General features: G+C 40.2%; 1 protein-coding gene across 1 annotated transcript in view; it reads right to left on the bottom strand.

Moving 5' to 3' along the window:
• Nucleotides 1-15,835, bottom strand: part of Nup93 (nucleoporin 93) — a 101,081-nt gene that overhangs the window by 63,555 nt on the left and 21,691 nt on the right. Inside the window, exon 3 of the mRNA XM_021219972.2 lies at nucleotides 7,245-7,362. Within this exon, the coding sequence (XP_021075631.1) occupies nucleotides 7,245-7,362 (118 nt within the window). The remainder of the gene's footprint in view (nucleotides 1-7,244; nucleotides 7,363-15,835) is intronic.

Genomic DNA, 15,835 nt, shown 5'->3' with positions numbered 1-15,835 from the left:
GGTTTCTGAACAAAGCCTTTTAAAGATGCTGAAGATCTTGTGTTCCCCAGCTCCAGAAGGTAGTGCATCAAGAGATAGCAGCAGGTTAAGAGAGCTAATGAAGGAGGAAGGGAGGCTTCAGTGCCAGTTCAAAGGCACAGCCCTGCCAATATCTATCTGCCCTGCTCTATTCAAATGTTAGATAAATATTTTAGCTGTGGGCTTGTTCCAAATATTCAAAAAGAACTATTCCAACTTCTTTCTTCTTTAAGGTCGTAATTGATATTCTCCAGCTCACTACAGTGTATAAGAAAGCCCTAGGAAGACAAAACAGCCTGTCGTTCCCTGCTCGCTCAGAATGCACTCAGCAGCCATTTGCTTGCTTGTTCTGAAAGCCTGGCATTCAGAAGCAAGTGTGAATGAATAAATAAAAGGACTGAAATTTTATATACCTGGCTTACAGAAAAGCAGTTTCACATTTTCCACAAACCCTGCTTGATTCCAAAGGTTACAGTTTTTATTTCCATTCACCAAATAATGTAATTGTACTCTGCCACCAAACCACAATGCCTGCCTTTTCTCTGATCACAAGCAGGCAGGAAAAGGTAATCATTTCAGTTCTCACCATGGTAGTATTAGTATACTTAACTATAAACACAATACAGGTTACACAGTAGTCTCCCTCTGTGAATACATCTTTTTTCCTTGGTTTTTCTTTTTCTTTTTTTTTTTTTTTGGTTTTTCGAGACAGGGTTTCCTCTGTGTAGCCTTGGCTGTCCTGGGTCTCACTCAGTAGACCAGGCTGGCATCGAACTCAGAAATTCGCCTGCCTCTACCTCCCGAGTGCTGGGATTAAAGGCGTGTGCCACCACGCCTTTCCTTGGTTTTTCTTTTTCTTTTTTTTTTTTTTTTTTTTAAGATTTATTTATTTGTTTATTTATTTAATTCATTTGAGTACATCGCTGTTTTCAGACACACCAGAAGAGGGCATCAGACCCCATGACAGATGGCTGTGAGCCACCATGTGATTGCTGGGAATTGAACTCAGGACCTCTGGAAGAGCAGTCAGTGCTCTTAACCGCTGAGCCATCTCTCCAGCCCTCCTTGGTTTTTCAAGACAAGGTTTCTCTGTGTATGCAGAGTTAGCTGTCTTGGAACTCACTCTATAGACCAGGCTGGCCTGGAACTCATGGATGACTTGCCTCTGCCTCCTGAGTGCCGGGATTAAAGGCGTGCGCTACCACTGCCCAGCCTATGAAGATATTTGTAATTTTTACAAGTTTACTGGGTTTTGCCAACTGTGAGATTAACACTGGGTCAGAGTTCAAGGACAGCAAATACGTTTGAACAGTGTGAGTATGGAAATCACTGTGACACATGGAGAACAAGGCCTGGCACAGAGCTGGGCACAGGAAGATGTAAGCTTTGCTAAATGCAGCTCAGCTATCATGTCCAATCTTGACCTAAAATTTACTCACTATTCCAGAAAAGGGTTTCTCTTCAACCGATAGACCTCGGACGCTGCCACACTCAGATTCATCTACTGGTGAATCTTAAGAACACTAACCACAGATTTCACTAGGACCAGGAGAGATGCTGTTTCAAGCTGGGCAAAGACGAGGTCCACATGTCCATTAAACCCTCTATGGTCAGAGATAGAAAGTGGCCCAGTTATTAAGAGCTCTTGCAGAGGACCAGTGTTCAGTTCCCAGCGCCTACATGATAGTTCAAAACTGTCCCTAACTCCTCTTCTGGCTCTGTGTACATGCTGCACACATATACATACAGGAAAAACACATGACACACACAAAAAAATGTTTTTAAACCTCTGTAACCTTAAAGAAAAGGTTACCATGAACTTTCCGCAGAGTCTCTTAAGGTTGGGAGAGCTACAATAAAAAAGATTAATAAACGCAAATGCTTAACTAAAAACTTCCAACCAGGAGTACATGAAATAGTCTCATGTTTTCCTATTACATGAAAATCAGTTTAACCTACCAATTGGTAGAGAGAGACCCATTCAAGCTTATGAAGTACAGTAGAGCAAAACAGAAGGGAGGTGTGTTTGGCCTACTCATCCCTCAGAACAGTAGAACAGATGGTTGGCATACAAATGGAGGCGAACCTTAGGAATGAACCTCATGCACACTTCCTACCACAGCTCTGCCAGGCCTTTCCAAGGTGCACATGCTTAGCAGCTAAACTTCTGGAATCAGATGAAGAAACAACGCAACTGACTTCTTAAAATGGGCACATCCCAGCACTGAGAGGCAGAGACCAATTTGTTCTGCATAGTAAGTGCCTGGCTAGTCAAGGCTAGCCAGTGAGACCCTGTCACAAACAATCCTAGAGCCTGGCATAATGGCTCACAACTTAATCCCACCCCTCAGGAAGATCTTAAAGCCAGTCTGTACCTACAACAACAACAACAACACACAACAACACACACACAGTAAAGAAGTCCGAGTACTAAGATACCGCTTGCCACTCTGACTGACTCATACTGATGGACATTTCCAGCTGTGCTATTACAGAATTACTATTCCCCCCAGTGATGCTCCCAAAGAGTTGCTACTTACTGTGCCAATCACTATGGCAAATCCAACACTCTCTCCAGCAAACTGCACAGGATTTCTGCAACTTGTTCCAAATGCACAATTAGTGAGCACATAACTTCTTTTCCTCTTTCATGTTTTATATAGCTGTGTCTAAATGGTAATGTCTCTTTCTCAAGATAGAAAAATCCAAAGGCAAACTGAAAATACCAATTTGGATGATAAGGGGTTACACCACTGATTCATTTTTAAACTCACAAAGACATTTAGTTTTTCTTCTCACTGTTTAAAAAATAAACTGAGTGGTCTGAGCATACTCTACATTTCCAAGAACAGAAAAAGAAAACACTGAATATTTTATCATAAATACAGTGTGGTAAGCAAACAGCTTAACGAGCTATCTCAACACCAATGCTGTGCATGTGACAGATCACATGCTTTCCTGACTCTGAATTTTCTCATGATAATATATCCTTTATTTAATACTTCTTTTTCTCTTTACTCTTACAAGACAGTTTAATCTACTAATTAAGGCAGATTATGAAGCTGGAGGCCAGCATGGGCTACACAGTACTACCAGGAGACCAAAGGCTACACTAAAACTCTAGGGAAGAAAGAGGAGGCAGCTTGCTGTGTTCAGTGCTCTATAAGCAGCAGACTATTTGTAACTGAAAAGGTCTGCACTGAAGGCTCTCTAACACATTATTGCTCAGTGACTTGTTTGGACAGAATGGGTGGCACTGAACTCTGGAATCAAGATGTGTGTAGTCCTCAAGTCTTCATGTCCTAAAGGCCCCAAGGGGAAGTAGAAGATGTACTGTCTGTCCATGTTTGCCAGTCACAGGACAGCTATCTATGTGCCTACTCAGTACTCTCCATGGGTTTAGCTAAAGGTGTTTCAGGAATTTTAATGAAAGGTTTAACATTTCTCGTACTCAAATTTCTGGTCTCAAAACTGTAAAAGAATAAATCCCTATTGTTTTAGGGTACCTATCAATATTAGTTTCTAGCAATTGGGTACAGTTATTGTAATTATTCCAATATTGCTTTTTTTTTTCTGCTAATGTCATTTAGAAATATTACAGCTTAACACTGGAAAAATGCAACTCCCATTTTTATGGCCTACCTATAGCCATTGAATATGTGTCTGTAGTCTTTTTGATGTATAGACTTTTGAAATATACAAAAAAAAAAAATGTGTTAAAAACAAAACCCAGGACTATGTGAAACCATACTATATTATATAATTCACTTTTGTCAATGATGAGGTCTATTCAGATTGTGATAAATGCATGCAATCTGTCCTTAGTAATTTTTGCATGCAATCTGTCCTTAGCAATTTTTTTTTTTTTTTTGGTCAAGACTAAAGTGTATAAGTGGATTTCTGTAAGCCTTGTGCCTAAAACTATAAAGCCACTTTGACTAGTCCAATATAGTCCATTCAGCAGAATGTCCTATTACATTATTGCTCTTACACAAGTTTGTAGGCCTTCTTTTATGATTGTTTCCAAAAAATAAAATCAATAAGCATTTTAAAAAATTCTATTAAGTATCATTCATATGTATATTTAAGTGGTTTCCAAGATGTATTACTGTTGCTGGTAACAGCAACTTTTAAAAAATGTATTCTCAATGCATGCCAGCATCACTGATTAGGATAAACAAAACAGTAAAAACAAAACCCAAATTAATTTCAAGCTCCATTAGAAACAGAAGGAAATATAATCAATGTTTACCAAACAGAGACAGTCTACATGTGGAAAACTGCCCTATGAGTATAAGACAACAATCCATGAGCAGTGAAGCCCCGACCTGCACCTGTCTGAGAGTGCCCCAGTCCATCCTTTCATAACAGTGCATTCAGGATCTTATAAACAGAAGTGACAGTTCTACTTTGACACTTAGTATACAGGGTTACCATACAGGATATTCTTATCTTCAAAAAAATAGAACATTTGAAAAACAAAAGTTCATGTATCAGTGCAAAAGTCAATCAAGCAGGATACAGTGACTCACACTTGGAATTCTTGCACTTTGAGGGTAGAGGCATTAAGATCCCTGCAAGTTGTAGGCCTCCAAAGCTACTTAGTGAGTTTCAAGTCAGTTATGGCTACATATTGAAACTATGTCTCAAACAAAAAAAACAAAAAACAAAACCAAAACCAACAACTTATCAGGGCTGGAGAGATGGTTCAGCAGTTAAAAGCACTGGTCACTTTTCCAAAGGACCTGAGTTCAATTCCCAGCACCAACACAGCAGGTCACAAATGTATGTAACTCCTGTTCCAGGGGATCCAACACCCTCACACAGACATACATGTTGTCAAAACATCAATGTATATAAAATAAAGTAAAAAATAGCAGCTGTATGTTATGTAAATGGAAATCAAGACTACCAGATATTCTTCTAAAAAAAAGCAACTGAAAATGTCCAATTTTACTATTATCTGCAGCCAAAGCATACCAAAAGAAAGTAAAAGGAGGACCACTCATGCCAACAGTGGCACTGCAACTAACCAGGCTCAAACATGACATTGTCAGACTTCAAAGCAAGAGCACAGAGCAGTGGTTCTCCACCTTCCTAATGCTGTAACTCTTGAACACAGTTCTTTATGTTGTAGTGAACCCCAACCATAAAAGTATTTTTGTTGCTACTTCATAACTGTAATTTTTCTATTGTTATAGGTCATAATGTAAATATCTGATATGCAATGTAAATATCTGTGGCTCCCAAAGAGGTCATGACCCACAAGAGGTTAAGAACCAATGGCATAGATCAACTGAGCTACAAACCACAATTAAAACCATCAATTCCTACAGATAAACTTGAGTCAGTAGTCCAGTTCAAAGTCTTTTCAGGACAAAGCTATATTTTTTTTCTCTTGCAAGAAGATAAGTTGACAGTAGCTTACTACTACCTTTTCTTCAGGTCTAAACAATAAATTCCCACTACTTTGCAGGTGTAGGGCAGGAAGAAAACCCAGGCAGTAAAACACTTGCCTCGCAAGCATGCGGACCTGAGTCCAGCCGTGAGAAGCTGCACGGGTGGGTGTGCCTGTGATGCCAGCAGTGGAGAGAAGGGAGCAGAGACATGCACACCCCCAGAAGCTCACAGGCCGGCCAGTCTGCCTTATGTGGTAAATTTCCAGGCTAATGAAAGACCCTTTCTTAAACAAAAGGTTAAAAGTGCCCAAAAATAGGTAAAAAAGATTGCCTTCAGAATTCCACATGTGCCTACCTATACCCTCCCCTAAAATCACATACAGATGGGCAAACATATTGGACTATATACACAACTGCCTTGGATTATTTTGCATTTTAAAGGTATTCTGGCAAAGTCCAAGTGAGAGCTGGAAAATCTGAAATAGAAGCAACTTTAGTCTTAAAGTTCAAAGCTTTTCCCACACAAGACTAAAACTCATTGCAATAATCATTCCAAATTAAGAAATTCTTTCTGATGTGACTGAGCATACATTGCTAGGAGACCATCCGCCAGGATGCTGAAGGAGGCTGCTCTCACATTAAGCAAATGGTTAGAAGAGATAATCGCTCTTACTCCTACAGCCAGAGCCAGTTGCATGTCAACATGTCTGAGTTCTGTTCCGTTCATGCCATCTGATCAATGTCAGAAGTATTATGATACAGCACCAACAGCTACACTGGAGATCAGCTAGTATTTGTTAAAAGGCAAAATAAAAAAACCTCTGGGTTTTTACATTTTGAGAACATTCAATAATTGAGGAAATCATGAATATCAGTAATTTCTAGTCTCCATTCAAAATTACTGGTTTCCAAACTAGGATAAATGCAGAAATACACCATCAAAGTAAACGGGTCTTCAAAGGGTAGTGGCATACAGTATTAATTTAAGCCTGGCTCACAGAGAACACAATTACCACCCAATTTCTTCCTGGACTTGCCTTTGTGGAACCTGAATTCTTTCAATTTCAAAGGAATTTGGGGTAGGTGGTGGCACAGTCACAACTACTCAGGAATTTGGGGATCATGAGCCCAGGAACTTGAACTAGACCAAGCAAGAGTGGGTCCTATCTCAAGCAAACAAAACAAAAACAGGAACAGGAAAACCAATGTAAAGAGCAAGTGCTTTCATTCCAACCATGAGGTTTCTACTGAACAGTTTAATAGCAGTTCCTGAATAGATTAAAATAGCAAGCAACAGCTAGTGGTTATGCTTGGCTCAGTGAGACTCAGGTGCTCTATTGGGCCATTTCCTGGTATCACTAATGCAGCCAAATACTTCCTGAAAATCACTGAGTCGACTTCAGTAAATAGTACTGTAAGTCCCAATACAAGCAAGATGCAAAAAGAAATGTGAACAATAAATAGTAAAATTATCTGAGATCTAGTTAAAAAAAAAAAAAAGAAAGAAAAGAAAAAGGCAAGGGAACTGAACTCCTGTCTCTGTATCCTTGGATTAAGCCCAAGTAAAGAAGTGGAATCTGTGCTCAGAAACAAAACTATCTAAAAAGTAACAGGCTGGGCTTGCTTTCTTACATTCAGCCACAAAGAGCACTCTGAAACCAACCCAATGAGTCCCCTCGAATCTCCAAACCTGAGTCTCTTGTTCTTTTAGTTCCTCGGTAAGAAGAAAATTAATGAAGAAAGTGACATTCTTAACTGGTGAAAAAAAGGGCCATGTCCTACTGTCTGGGTACAAGCTCCACTATGCCTGCAGCTGGCAGTCCTTACCTGAATGTCGGTGTCCTTCACAGGCTCGAGAGGTTCAAAAGTGGTGGCTGCGCTCAGACTCTCCAGTCTCTGGGAGATATGGGATATGTCAAGTCCCCTTGACCCGAGAAGAACTGATCTATATGGGGATGTAGGACAGGAAGACAAGAGAGAAAAAGTAGTATTAGGGTATCTACTACACGCCAAAAATACCAGAGAATTGTTTTCATTCAAAACCTCCTACTGTGGAGTAGGACTAGAAGGCCAGATGAACGGTAGAGCATCTGACGGAAAACCTTCACCTTCTGGCCAGATGCTGCCTTTATACGGCTGCTTTCTTACCTTCCCATAGTCTACAAACTCAAACAACAGACATAACACTGTATGTGGGAGTAAGATACCCAAACTAGTAATGACTGACTTAGAAAGAGGACCTCTTTACAGAATGAAACAATACCAGCACCTGAAGTTAGTGAGCTCCAAACACTTTGAGGAAATCCGTGAGATAGATGCAATTATTCCACCCTGTTTTGCAGATGAGAAGCTAAGGTGCTGTGGTGGTTTGAATATGCTTGGCCTAGAAAGTGGGACTATTGGGAGTGTGGCCTTGTTGGAGTAGGTATGGTCTTGTTAAAGGAAGTGTGTCACTGTGGGGGTGGGCTTTGACACCCTCCTCCTAGATGTCTGGGAGACAATCAGTCTGCTCCTGGTTTCCTTCTGAACAAGATGTAGAACTCAGCTCCTCTTGTGCCATGCCTGCCTGGAAGCTGCTATGCAGCTTGATAAATTTAATGGTCTGAACCTCTGAACATGTAAGGCAGCCCCAATTAAATGTTATCCTTTGTAAGAGTTGCCTTGGTTACAGTGTCCCTTTACAGCAATGGAAACCCTAATTAAGACAAGTGTGAAAAGATTAACCAACTTGTCCAAAGTTACACAGCCAGGACACAGCAAACAGATGCAACCAATCTATCCTAGGACGAGAATACAAACTCTTCCCCACCACTCTATGCTTGATTGCTTCTAGAAAGAAAAGCAGGCAAGCACAACATCCTAACTTCAGAAGTGGCCAAATCCAAACATTAGCTGAGGAAACTGTCTAGGGTAGTAGCAGATAAATTGCTCAGGAGGAGTCAGACCAGAATCAAGGTCTAGTTCTTCATGGCTTATCTTCAAACTCCAGGTACCATGCTACTATACCTTCAAATTCTCTCTCTCTTGCTTAGCCAATAAGATAGTTGGTTTTCTGATCCATAAATGCTTCTGAAGAGAATTAGGAATAGAGCCAACTTCATTTCTCCTCATCTAGGCAGCAAAACAATGAATACATTTTGAATGAATGAGTGAGTGAATACTCCAGTATGACACTGCTCATCAGCTAGAAAGGCTGAACCAGGAAGACTGCAAGCTCCAAACTGGGCTATAGGAGAGTCCTTCTCTCAAAAATCAAAACAAAAACCAACAGATCTTCACTAATACCTAAAACTCTTTAAAAGTAAAAAAGAAGTCTGGGTAAGTTTGGTCAGCTTTCTTGTTAAGATTTGCTTTTCTGTTTACTGATATGTGTATGTACACATTTGTGCACCAGTGCCCACAAAAGTCACCAGATCCCTTGGAACTAGATTCACAGATCACATGTGAAGCAAATGCAGGTCCTTTACAGGCAGCCAGGGCTTTCCACCTCTAAGCCATCTCCTGCTCCTTTTGTTTTGTTTTGTTTGTTGTTTTTAGAAGTCTTGCTTTCAACTCCAAATATAGAGAATGTGTCTCCATGCCTAACTAATCAGTTTTATTTTTTTGGATTGCTATTTTTGTATTGTGATTTGGTATTCCCAAAATGTGACTAACGAAGTATGCTTTCACCTTGAGTAAGAAGCTACAAAGCCAGGCGAATGAGACCCCAGATGGAGATGGAGATGGAGGAGGAAGAAGAGGGGAGGGGGGCTGTTGCTGCTGCAGCATTTGGGACCACACATAACACCTGTGAGTGTAATTCAACATTCTCACTCCCAATCTAACAGCTCTCTCAGAGAAGAAGGGGTCCCCTCTGCTTGGCTGTATTCTGGTAAATACTGACAGTTTCTCCCAACAGATTCCTAATTCCTCATGTCACCATCTCTGGGCTTCCCCTCTAAGCTAACAAATCAATAGACAGCCTACCCCTCTAACAATCCTTAATAGTTCTCTCCTCTTTCCACAGTGCTTCTCAACCTTGGCTCCACAAAGACCTAGCCTGACTTCTCCTTGACAAAGTGGGGAATCAAGTCTTAGTATAATGTTCTCCCTCCTTTCAGGAAAGTTCTACTGACACATATTTGCATACCACAAAATTCATTAGTTATCGTATACATACAATTCAGTAATTTTAGTATATTCATATACAGAAGTATACAACCACCACAAGCAATTTTAGAATATTTTCATCATCTCACAAAGTAAACCCTATCTTGAGAAATACTTTCCTTCATGAGACCTTGACAATGCATATAAATGGAATAAGACAATGATCTTCTGTGACTGGTTCCATTCTCTTATGCTTTTGAGGCTCATAGATTTAAGACTTCATTATGTTTTATACCATACCTCATTTTATGTATCCATTAATCAATCAGTGGACATTTGAGCTGCTTCCAAGGTTTTCACTATTATGAAAAATGTTGCCAAAATGATGGCACAGGCCTTTAATCCCAGCACTCGGGAGGCAGAGGCAGGCAGATTTCTGAGTTCAAGGCCAGCCTGGTCTACAGAGTGAGTTCCAGGACAGCCAGGGCTACACAGAGAAACCCTGTCTCGAAAAGCCAAAAGAAAAAAGAAAAAAAAAATGTTGCCAAGAACATCTACACACAAGTTTCACATGAATGTTTACATTTGAGCAGAGTTGCTGGGTTAAATCAGAATTCTGTTAAGTCTTTTGAGGAACTCAGACCTTTTTCCAAAGTAGTCACACCATTTTACATCTCATCAGCAACATACATTTCGCACATCCTCACCTTTATAACTATACTATCTTGTTAGTCTCCCTTTTCTGGTTGTTATAAAAAATGATTAAAATGCAAAATTAAAATACTGTACTCCTTTCTTCCTATGACCCATTTTCAACAATTCACAGAACACGCTCAAACCTGTCCAATCTACACTATCTTTTTTCCTCCGCCACTCCAATTACTTTTTAATTATTATAGAAAAATCAAGATATTTCCAAATTGTTTCATAATTTGAGTATCTGTGTTTATCTAAATGAGTACCAGATAAGATCTTGTGGGCAACTGGTATGCTTTCTAAATCTTTTCTTTACAGGTTTTCACCTCCATCTCATTTTTTTTCCTTCTAGTTTCTTTGTAGAACAATTTAGGCGTGCCTGTAAAAGAATGTAACTCGATTTAATCACCTGACCTGGGAAAATGCTGGGTTTGATTCAACAGCTCTAGGATAGAGCCTGATACTCTTTGATTCAAAAAACCTTGTAGTTGACATGTAGGTTACTGATACAAAGAGTTGACTCAAAGCAAGAGATAAACTCAAGGCAAGTGTTAAGGTCTGATTAGACACAGGACCATTGTTCTGTTGCTATGTTCTGGTCACACTTCTATCAAGAGGTATGGAAAGCCTGCAGGCACTGATCTCCACTGCTTAGACTCAGCTGTTCCTTATAGGCTTACACACAGGACTATATTTCTACCTTTATAAATCCTATGACTGAAAATCCTATGACTATACATGTGCTCACCCTGAACAGTGAGCTGGCTTTCTAATATTCTTCAACCTGACTAATTGTTATTTTTGGTATCATTAAAAACTGAAACATATTTGTTGTTTTAACCTACAGGATTCTTACAGGTTTATTTCTATCTTATGTGTATGGGTGTTTACCTGCATGTATGTCTATGTACCACACATGTACATGATGCTGTGGAGGCCAGAAGAAGGTGTTGGGTCCCCTGAAAGAGTGCTGAGCCATCTCCAATCTCCTCTGCATGTCTTACCCTTCTGATGCTCAATCCATCTCACCTTTGGCCAGGAGAAGCCTGTTTGTGTTTGTCTCTAAGTTTTAAGGTATGATTTCATTTCATTTCATTTTTGTGTTGATGTAGGTATGTGTGTGTGTGTGTGTGTGTGTGTGTGTGTGTGTGTGCGCGCGCGCGCGCGCGCGCGTGCTTATGGTATTGAAGACAAAACCTGGAACTTTACACGCATTAAACCACTATTCTACATATATCAGTACTGCCTTTCAAGTTCTTTCTCAAATGACACCAGGAAGTCTTTATAAGTGCCATCTGACATGGCAAGCTTCAGGTGAGTCTTAAACACAGTTCAGAGGTCAGCCAACTCTCCAAAGAGCCCTTGTCACCTTTAAAGAACTTTAAAGATAATTCTCTGGAAAACCAGGATTGCTGTACTGTTCCTAGGCCTCTTCAAAAGCAGAGCTAGAAAGGGAGTTTTTCGTTTTGTCTTAGGTTTCTTGTGACAAATTACAACATGAGTTAACATTACTGCCTTCAATTCAAATTTAAAAACACTGAACTTCAGGCTTACTTCAGATGTTCTAATTGTGTTTCCTTTTCCCGTCACAAAAGTCTCACCACCATAACTAATAATGTATTTTGATCTACACAATATATAAGTCTTCAGAAAACAGTAATAGCCTTCTACCAGTAACAACACATTAAATATTAAATAACATATTAAAATATAATGTAAATATATTATCACTAACTGATAAGCATTTAAGCTTGTTTTATTTTCCATTTTAGGAATTTTTCCAACTTAAGCTTTATTGTTAAATATGCCAAATATTTACATACCATTCTGAAGTCAGGTCCATTAAAGGGTCCCGGTCATCATCACCATATTCCTCTCTTTTTCACAGGGAACATTTTATCTGTTTACTTTCTACATTAGTCATAGCTTTGTATTTCCTGTGTTTGATGCTTTGATATGGGGGGCTCTGCTGACACTGTAGGGCTGTCCCCCTCAATTCCCAAGAGCTACCTAAGCTCCACTGCAAACCCATCTTTCCTACCTACACCAACATTCCAACTGTGGCAGTTCGAATGAGAATAGTCCCCACAGGCTCACAGATTTGAATGCTTGCTTCCAAGTTACTGTTTGGGAAAGATGAGGGGGTGTGGCCTTGTTAGAGGGTGGCCTTTAAGGTTTCAGAAACCCACACCAAGTCTAGTCTCCTTCTGCTTGCTACCTTTGGATCTGGATGTAAGTTCTGCTACAGCTCCTCCAGCACGCCTGCCCTAAATCAATGGTTCCTCCTTTTATACTTTGCCATCATCATGGTATCATATCACTGCAATAGTAACCCTACGACACCAATCAATCCACATCCCACATTCCAATCATCTCCTTCATCAGATTTTCACAGGTGATCAGAGCCACAATATTTCTTTCCCAACCATGCCAAAGCCAGGTACCAGGTAACTAGAGACATCCCCTGTACCTCAGACAGAGCCTACAAGAATTCCCCACCCTAACTAATTCTAACCATATTTACCATCCTTCTACAGAAACCACAATGAAAACCCCTATTCTTACTCTATCTGCCTCTTGATTGGGTTTGGGCTATGATTCCAAAAGACACAATCCTATATAATTATAACCTTGAATGACAAAAATCTCAAAAAATCAAAATACAAAAAATATAATTCTAAAAAAAATAATTTTAAAAATTTAAAATGTTTATTAGAGTCAGACATAATGACAAAAGTATACACCTATAGTCCCAGCATTTGGGATGTAAACAGGAGGCTCAGAAGTTCAAGGTCATCTTGCTTCATAGAGCCTGGGGTCAGCCTAGGCTACATGAGACTCTGTATCAAAACAAGCACAAAAGGCATTTATTTGTCTGTGAGGTATGTATACGTATTGAACCCGGTGGGTTTTGCTGTGGTTGTTTTGTTTCTTTTTTTCATTTTTTTTCTTTTCTTTTTCTTTTTTCTTCTTTTGGTTTTTGGTTTTTGTTTGTTTTTGTTTTGTTTTTCGAGACAGGGTTTCTCTGTATAGCCTTGGCTGTCCTGGAACTCACTCTGTAGACCAGGCTGGCCTCGAACTCAGAAATCCGCCTGTCTCTGCCTCCCAAGTGCTGGGATTAAAGGCATGCGCCACCATTGCCCGGCTGGTTGTTTTGTTTCTTAAGACAGGGTCTCTCTGTTATGTAGCCCTGGCTGTCCTGAAATAAATCTAGGGTTCTGAGATACTAAGCAAGTACTCTACTAACAAGCTACATTTCAAGCCCCATCTCAACCCCCCACCTGCACCTGCATGCATGTGTGAGTGTGTGCATGAGTATATGTGCATGTGTAACAATTTTGGTCTGTAGTTTAGGGTGCCCTGGAACTCACTGTGTAGAATGAGAATATCTGCCTGCCTCTGCTGAGACTAAAGGTGTGCCCTATCACACCCAGCTAGTTTGTCTTTTAAACACATAACAGCATGGGAACATTTCATGGATGACTTTACAAAATATTATGGATAGCCTGTATTCAAATGTTTTTACAAGTGTGAGCAAATATATACAACTATGTGGATAGTCAGAATAAGAATGGCCCCCACAGGCTCATACTGAATGCTTAGTCATTATGGGATGGCACTTTTTGAGAAGGATTAAGAGGTGTGGCCCTGGTGGAAGAAGTGTATCACCGAGGGTGGCCTTGAGGTTTCAGAAGCTCATGCTGGGCCCAGTCTTTCCTTCTGCCTCCCTTTGGGATCACAAATGTAAAGCTCTCAGTTGTTTCTCCAGTGTTGTGATGCCTCCATCGTGATGACAAGGACTCAGCCTCCAGTTAAATATTCTCTTTTATAAAAGAGGACATTTTATAAAAGAGAACATTTTATAAAAAGAGTTGCTTTGTCAGGTTNGGTGTGGTAGTATACACCTTGAATCCCAGAACTCGAGAGGCAAAGGCAAGTAGATCTCTGAGTTCAAGGCCAGCCTGGTCTACAGAGGGAGTTTCAAGACAGCCAGGACTACACAGAAAAACTCTTAGGGGTAGGAGAAGTGAGGGTTACATTGGTCATGGTATCTCTTATTTTTTTTATTTTTTAGTTTTTCGAGACAGGGTTTTTCTGTATAGCCCTGGCTGTCCTAGAACTCACTTTGTAGACCAGGCTGGCCTCGAACTCAGAAATCCNCCTGCCTCTGCCTCCCAAGCGCTGGGATTAAAGGCGTGTGCCACCACGCCTGGCTAGTCATGATATCTCTTCACAGTAATAAAACAGTGACTAAGACGAACAAAAGATAAGAGAAAACCATGTTCATAAATAGGTTAAAAAAGGCAAAATTTATAAGGATATAAAGCCCTGAGTTCAATCCACAAATATCCAATAAAAGCCTTTTATTCATGTATCATTACAATTGGCAGTTGGCATACCCAGCTATGCTTGTTGTTTGTTTGAGACAGGGTTTCTCTGTGTAGTCCTGGCTGTCCCGCGAAACTCATTCAGTAGACCAGGCTGCCTCAAACTCAGAGATTCACCTACCTCTGGATTAAAGCTGTGTACCACAAGCTTTATAACTGCAATGATATAAAATAGCATGATTTTTTTTTCTGCTTGTTTTAAAATGTATTCTATGATATATATCAATATAAGCATCCCCTATCATGTCTTCTATGCTTCTGTGTTGATTTGGGTACACAGATATAAATCCAATCTGTGCCAAGTCATATAAAACCACAAATTTGGCAGAAATAATACTAGCAATCAAACGAGCACCATTGTCTAAGTACCTCTCATCGTACCACGCATGTGATTATTTTTGAGGCAATTAGTAGCTGCCAGGTTCTTCAGGCAAATGTGGCTTTCACTTGTTAAAACCTTCTGGAACCTCATCAGCTGGAGGAGTGTACATGCTGACGAGAAGTGGCTTCTGAGGTGATGTTTCCATCACCACTATACTGCGTGGCCAATCCTTTCTGCAGAGCCCAGCTTTGTACCCTCCCATCTGACCACCAGAATTACAGTTTGCAGAGCTTTGGGTTTCAGGGTTTCAACATGTAAGATTATGGCATTTTGTATCAGGCCCTTCAACATTACCACACAGCTGGCTCCCAGACAATTCCAGTACTCACTTGGGTGGGCTACACAGTGTAACAGCCTGTTTCTAGGCAATCTGTGAGTAGAAAACTGCCTTGATGATAGCCATTTCCCTTTCTGCCTTAACCATATTCAATTAAGACAAATCTTAAGTATTTTTAAAGTATTTCCTTTTTTTTTTTTTTTTTTGGTTTTTTGAGACAGGGTTTCTCTGTATAGCCCTGGCTGTCCTTGAACTCACTCTGTAGACCAGGCTGGCCTCGAACTCAGAAATCCACCTGCCTCTGCCTCCCAGTATTTCCTTTTTTAAATCAGCAAATACGTACATACTTTTGAATCACTTGCTCTTTAAGAAAAACTTCTAGGGGCTGGTGAGATGGCTCAGCAGGTAAGAGCACCCGACTGCTCGTCCGAAGGTCCTGAGTTCAAATCCCAGCAACCACATGGTGGCTCACAACCATCTGTAACGAGATCTGGTGCCCTCTTCTGGAGTGTCTGAAGACAGCTACAGTGTACTTACATATAATTAATTAATTAATTAATTAAAAAAAAAAAAAAAAGAAAGAAAA

This window comes from Mus pahari, chromosome 20 (genome assembly GCF_900095145.1).
Source record: "Mus pahari chromosome 20, PAHARI_EIJ_v1.1, whole genome shotgun sequence".
In the NCBI taxonomy this organism is placed as follows: domain Eukaryota; kingdom Metazoa; phylum Chordata; class Mammalia; order Rodentia; family Muridae; genus Mus; species Mus pahari.
The sequence above is the reverse complement of the archived record's forward strand: the minus strand, read 5'-3'. Positions and strand labels throughout refer to the sequence as shown.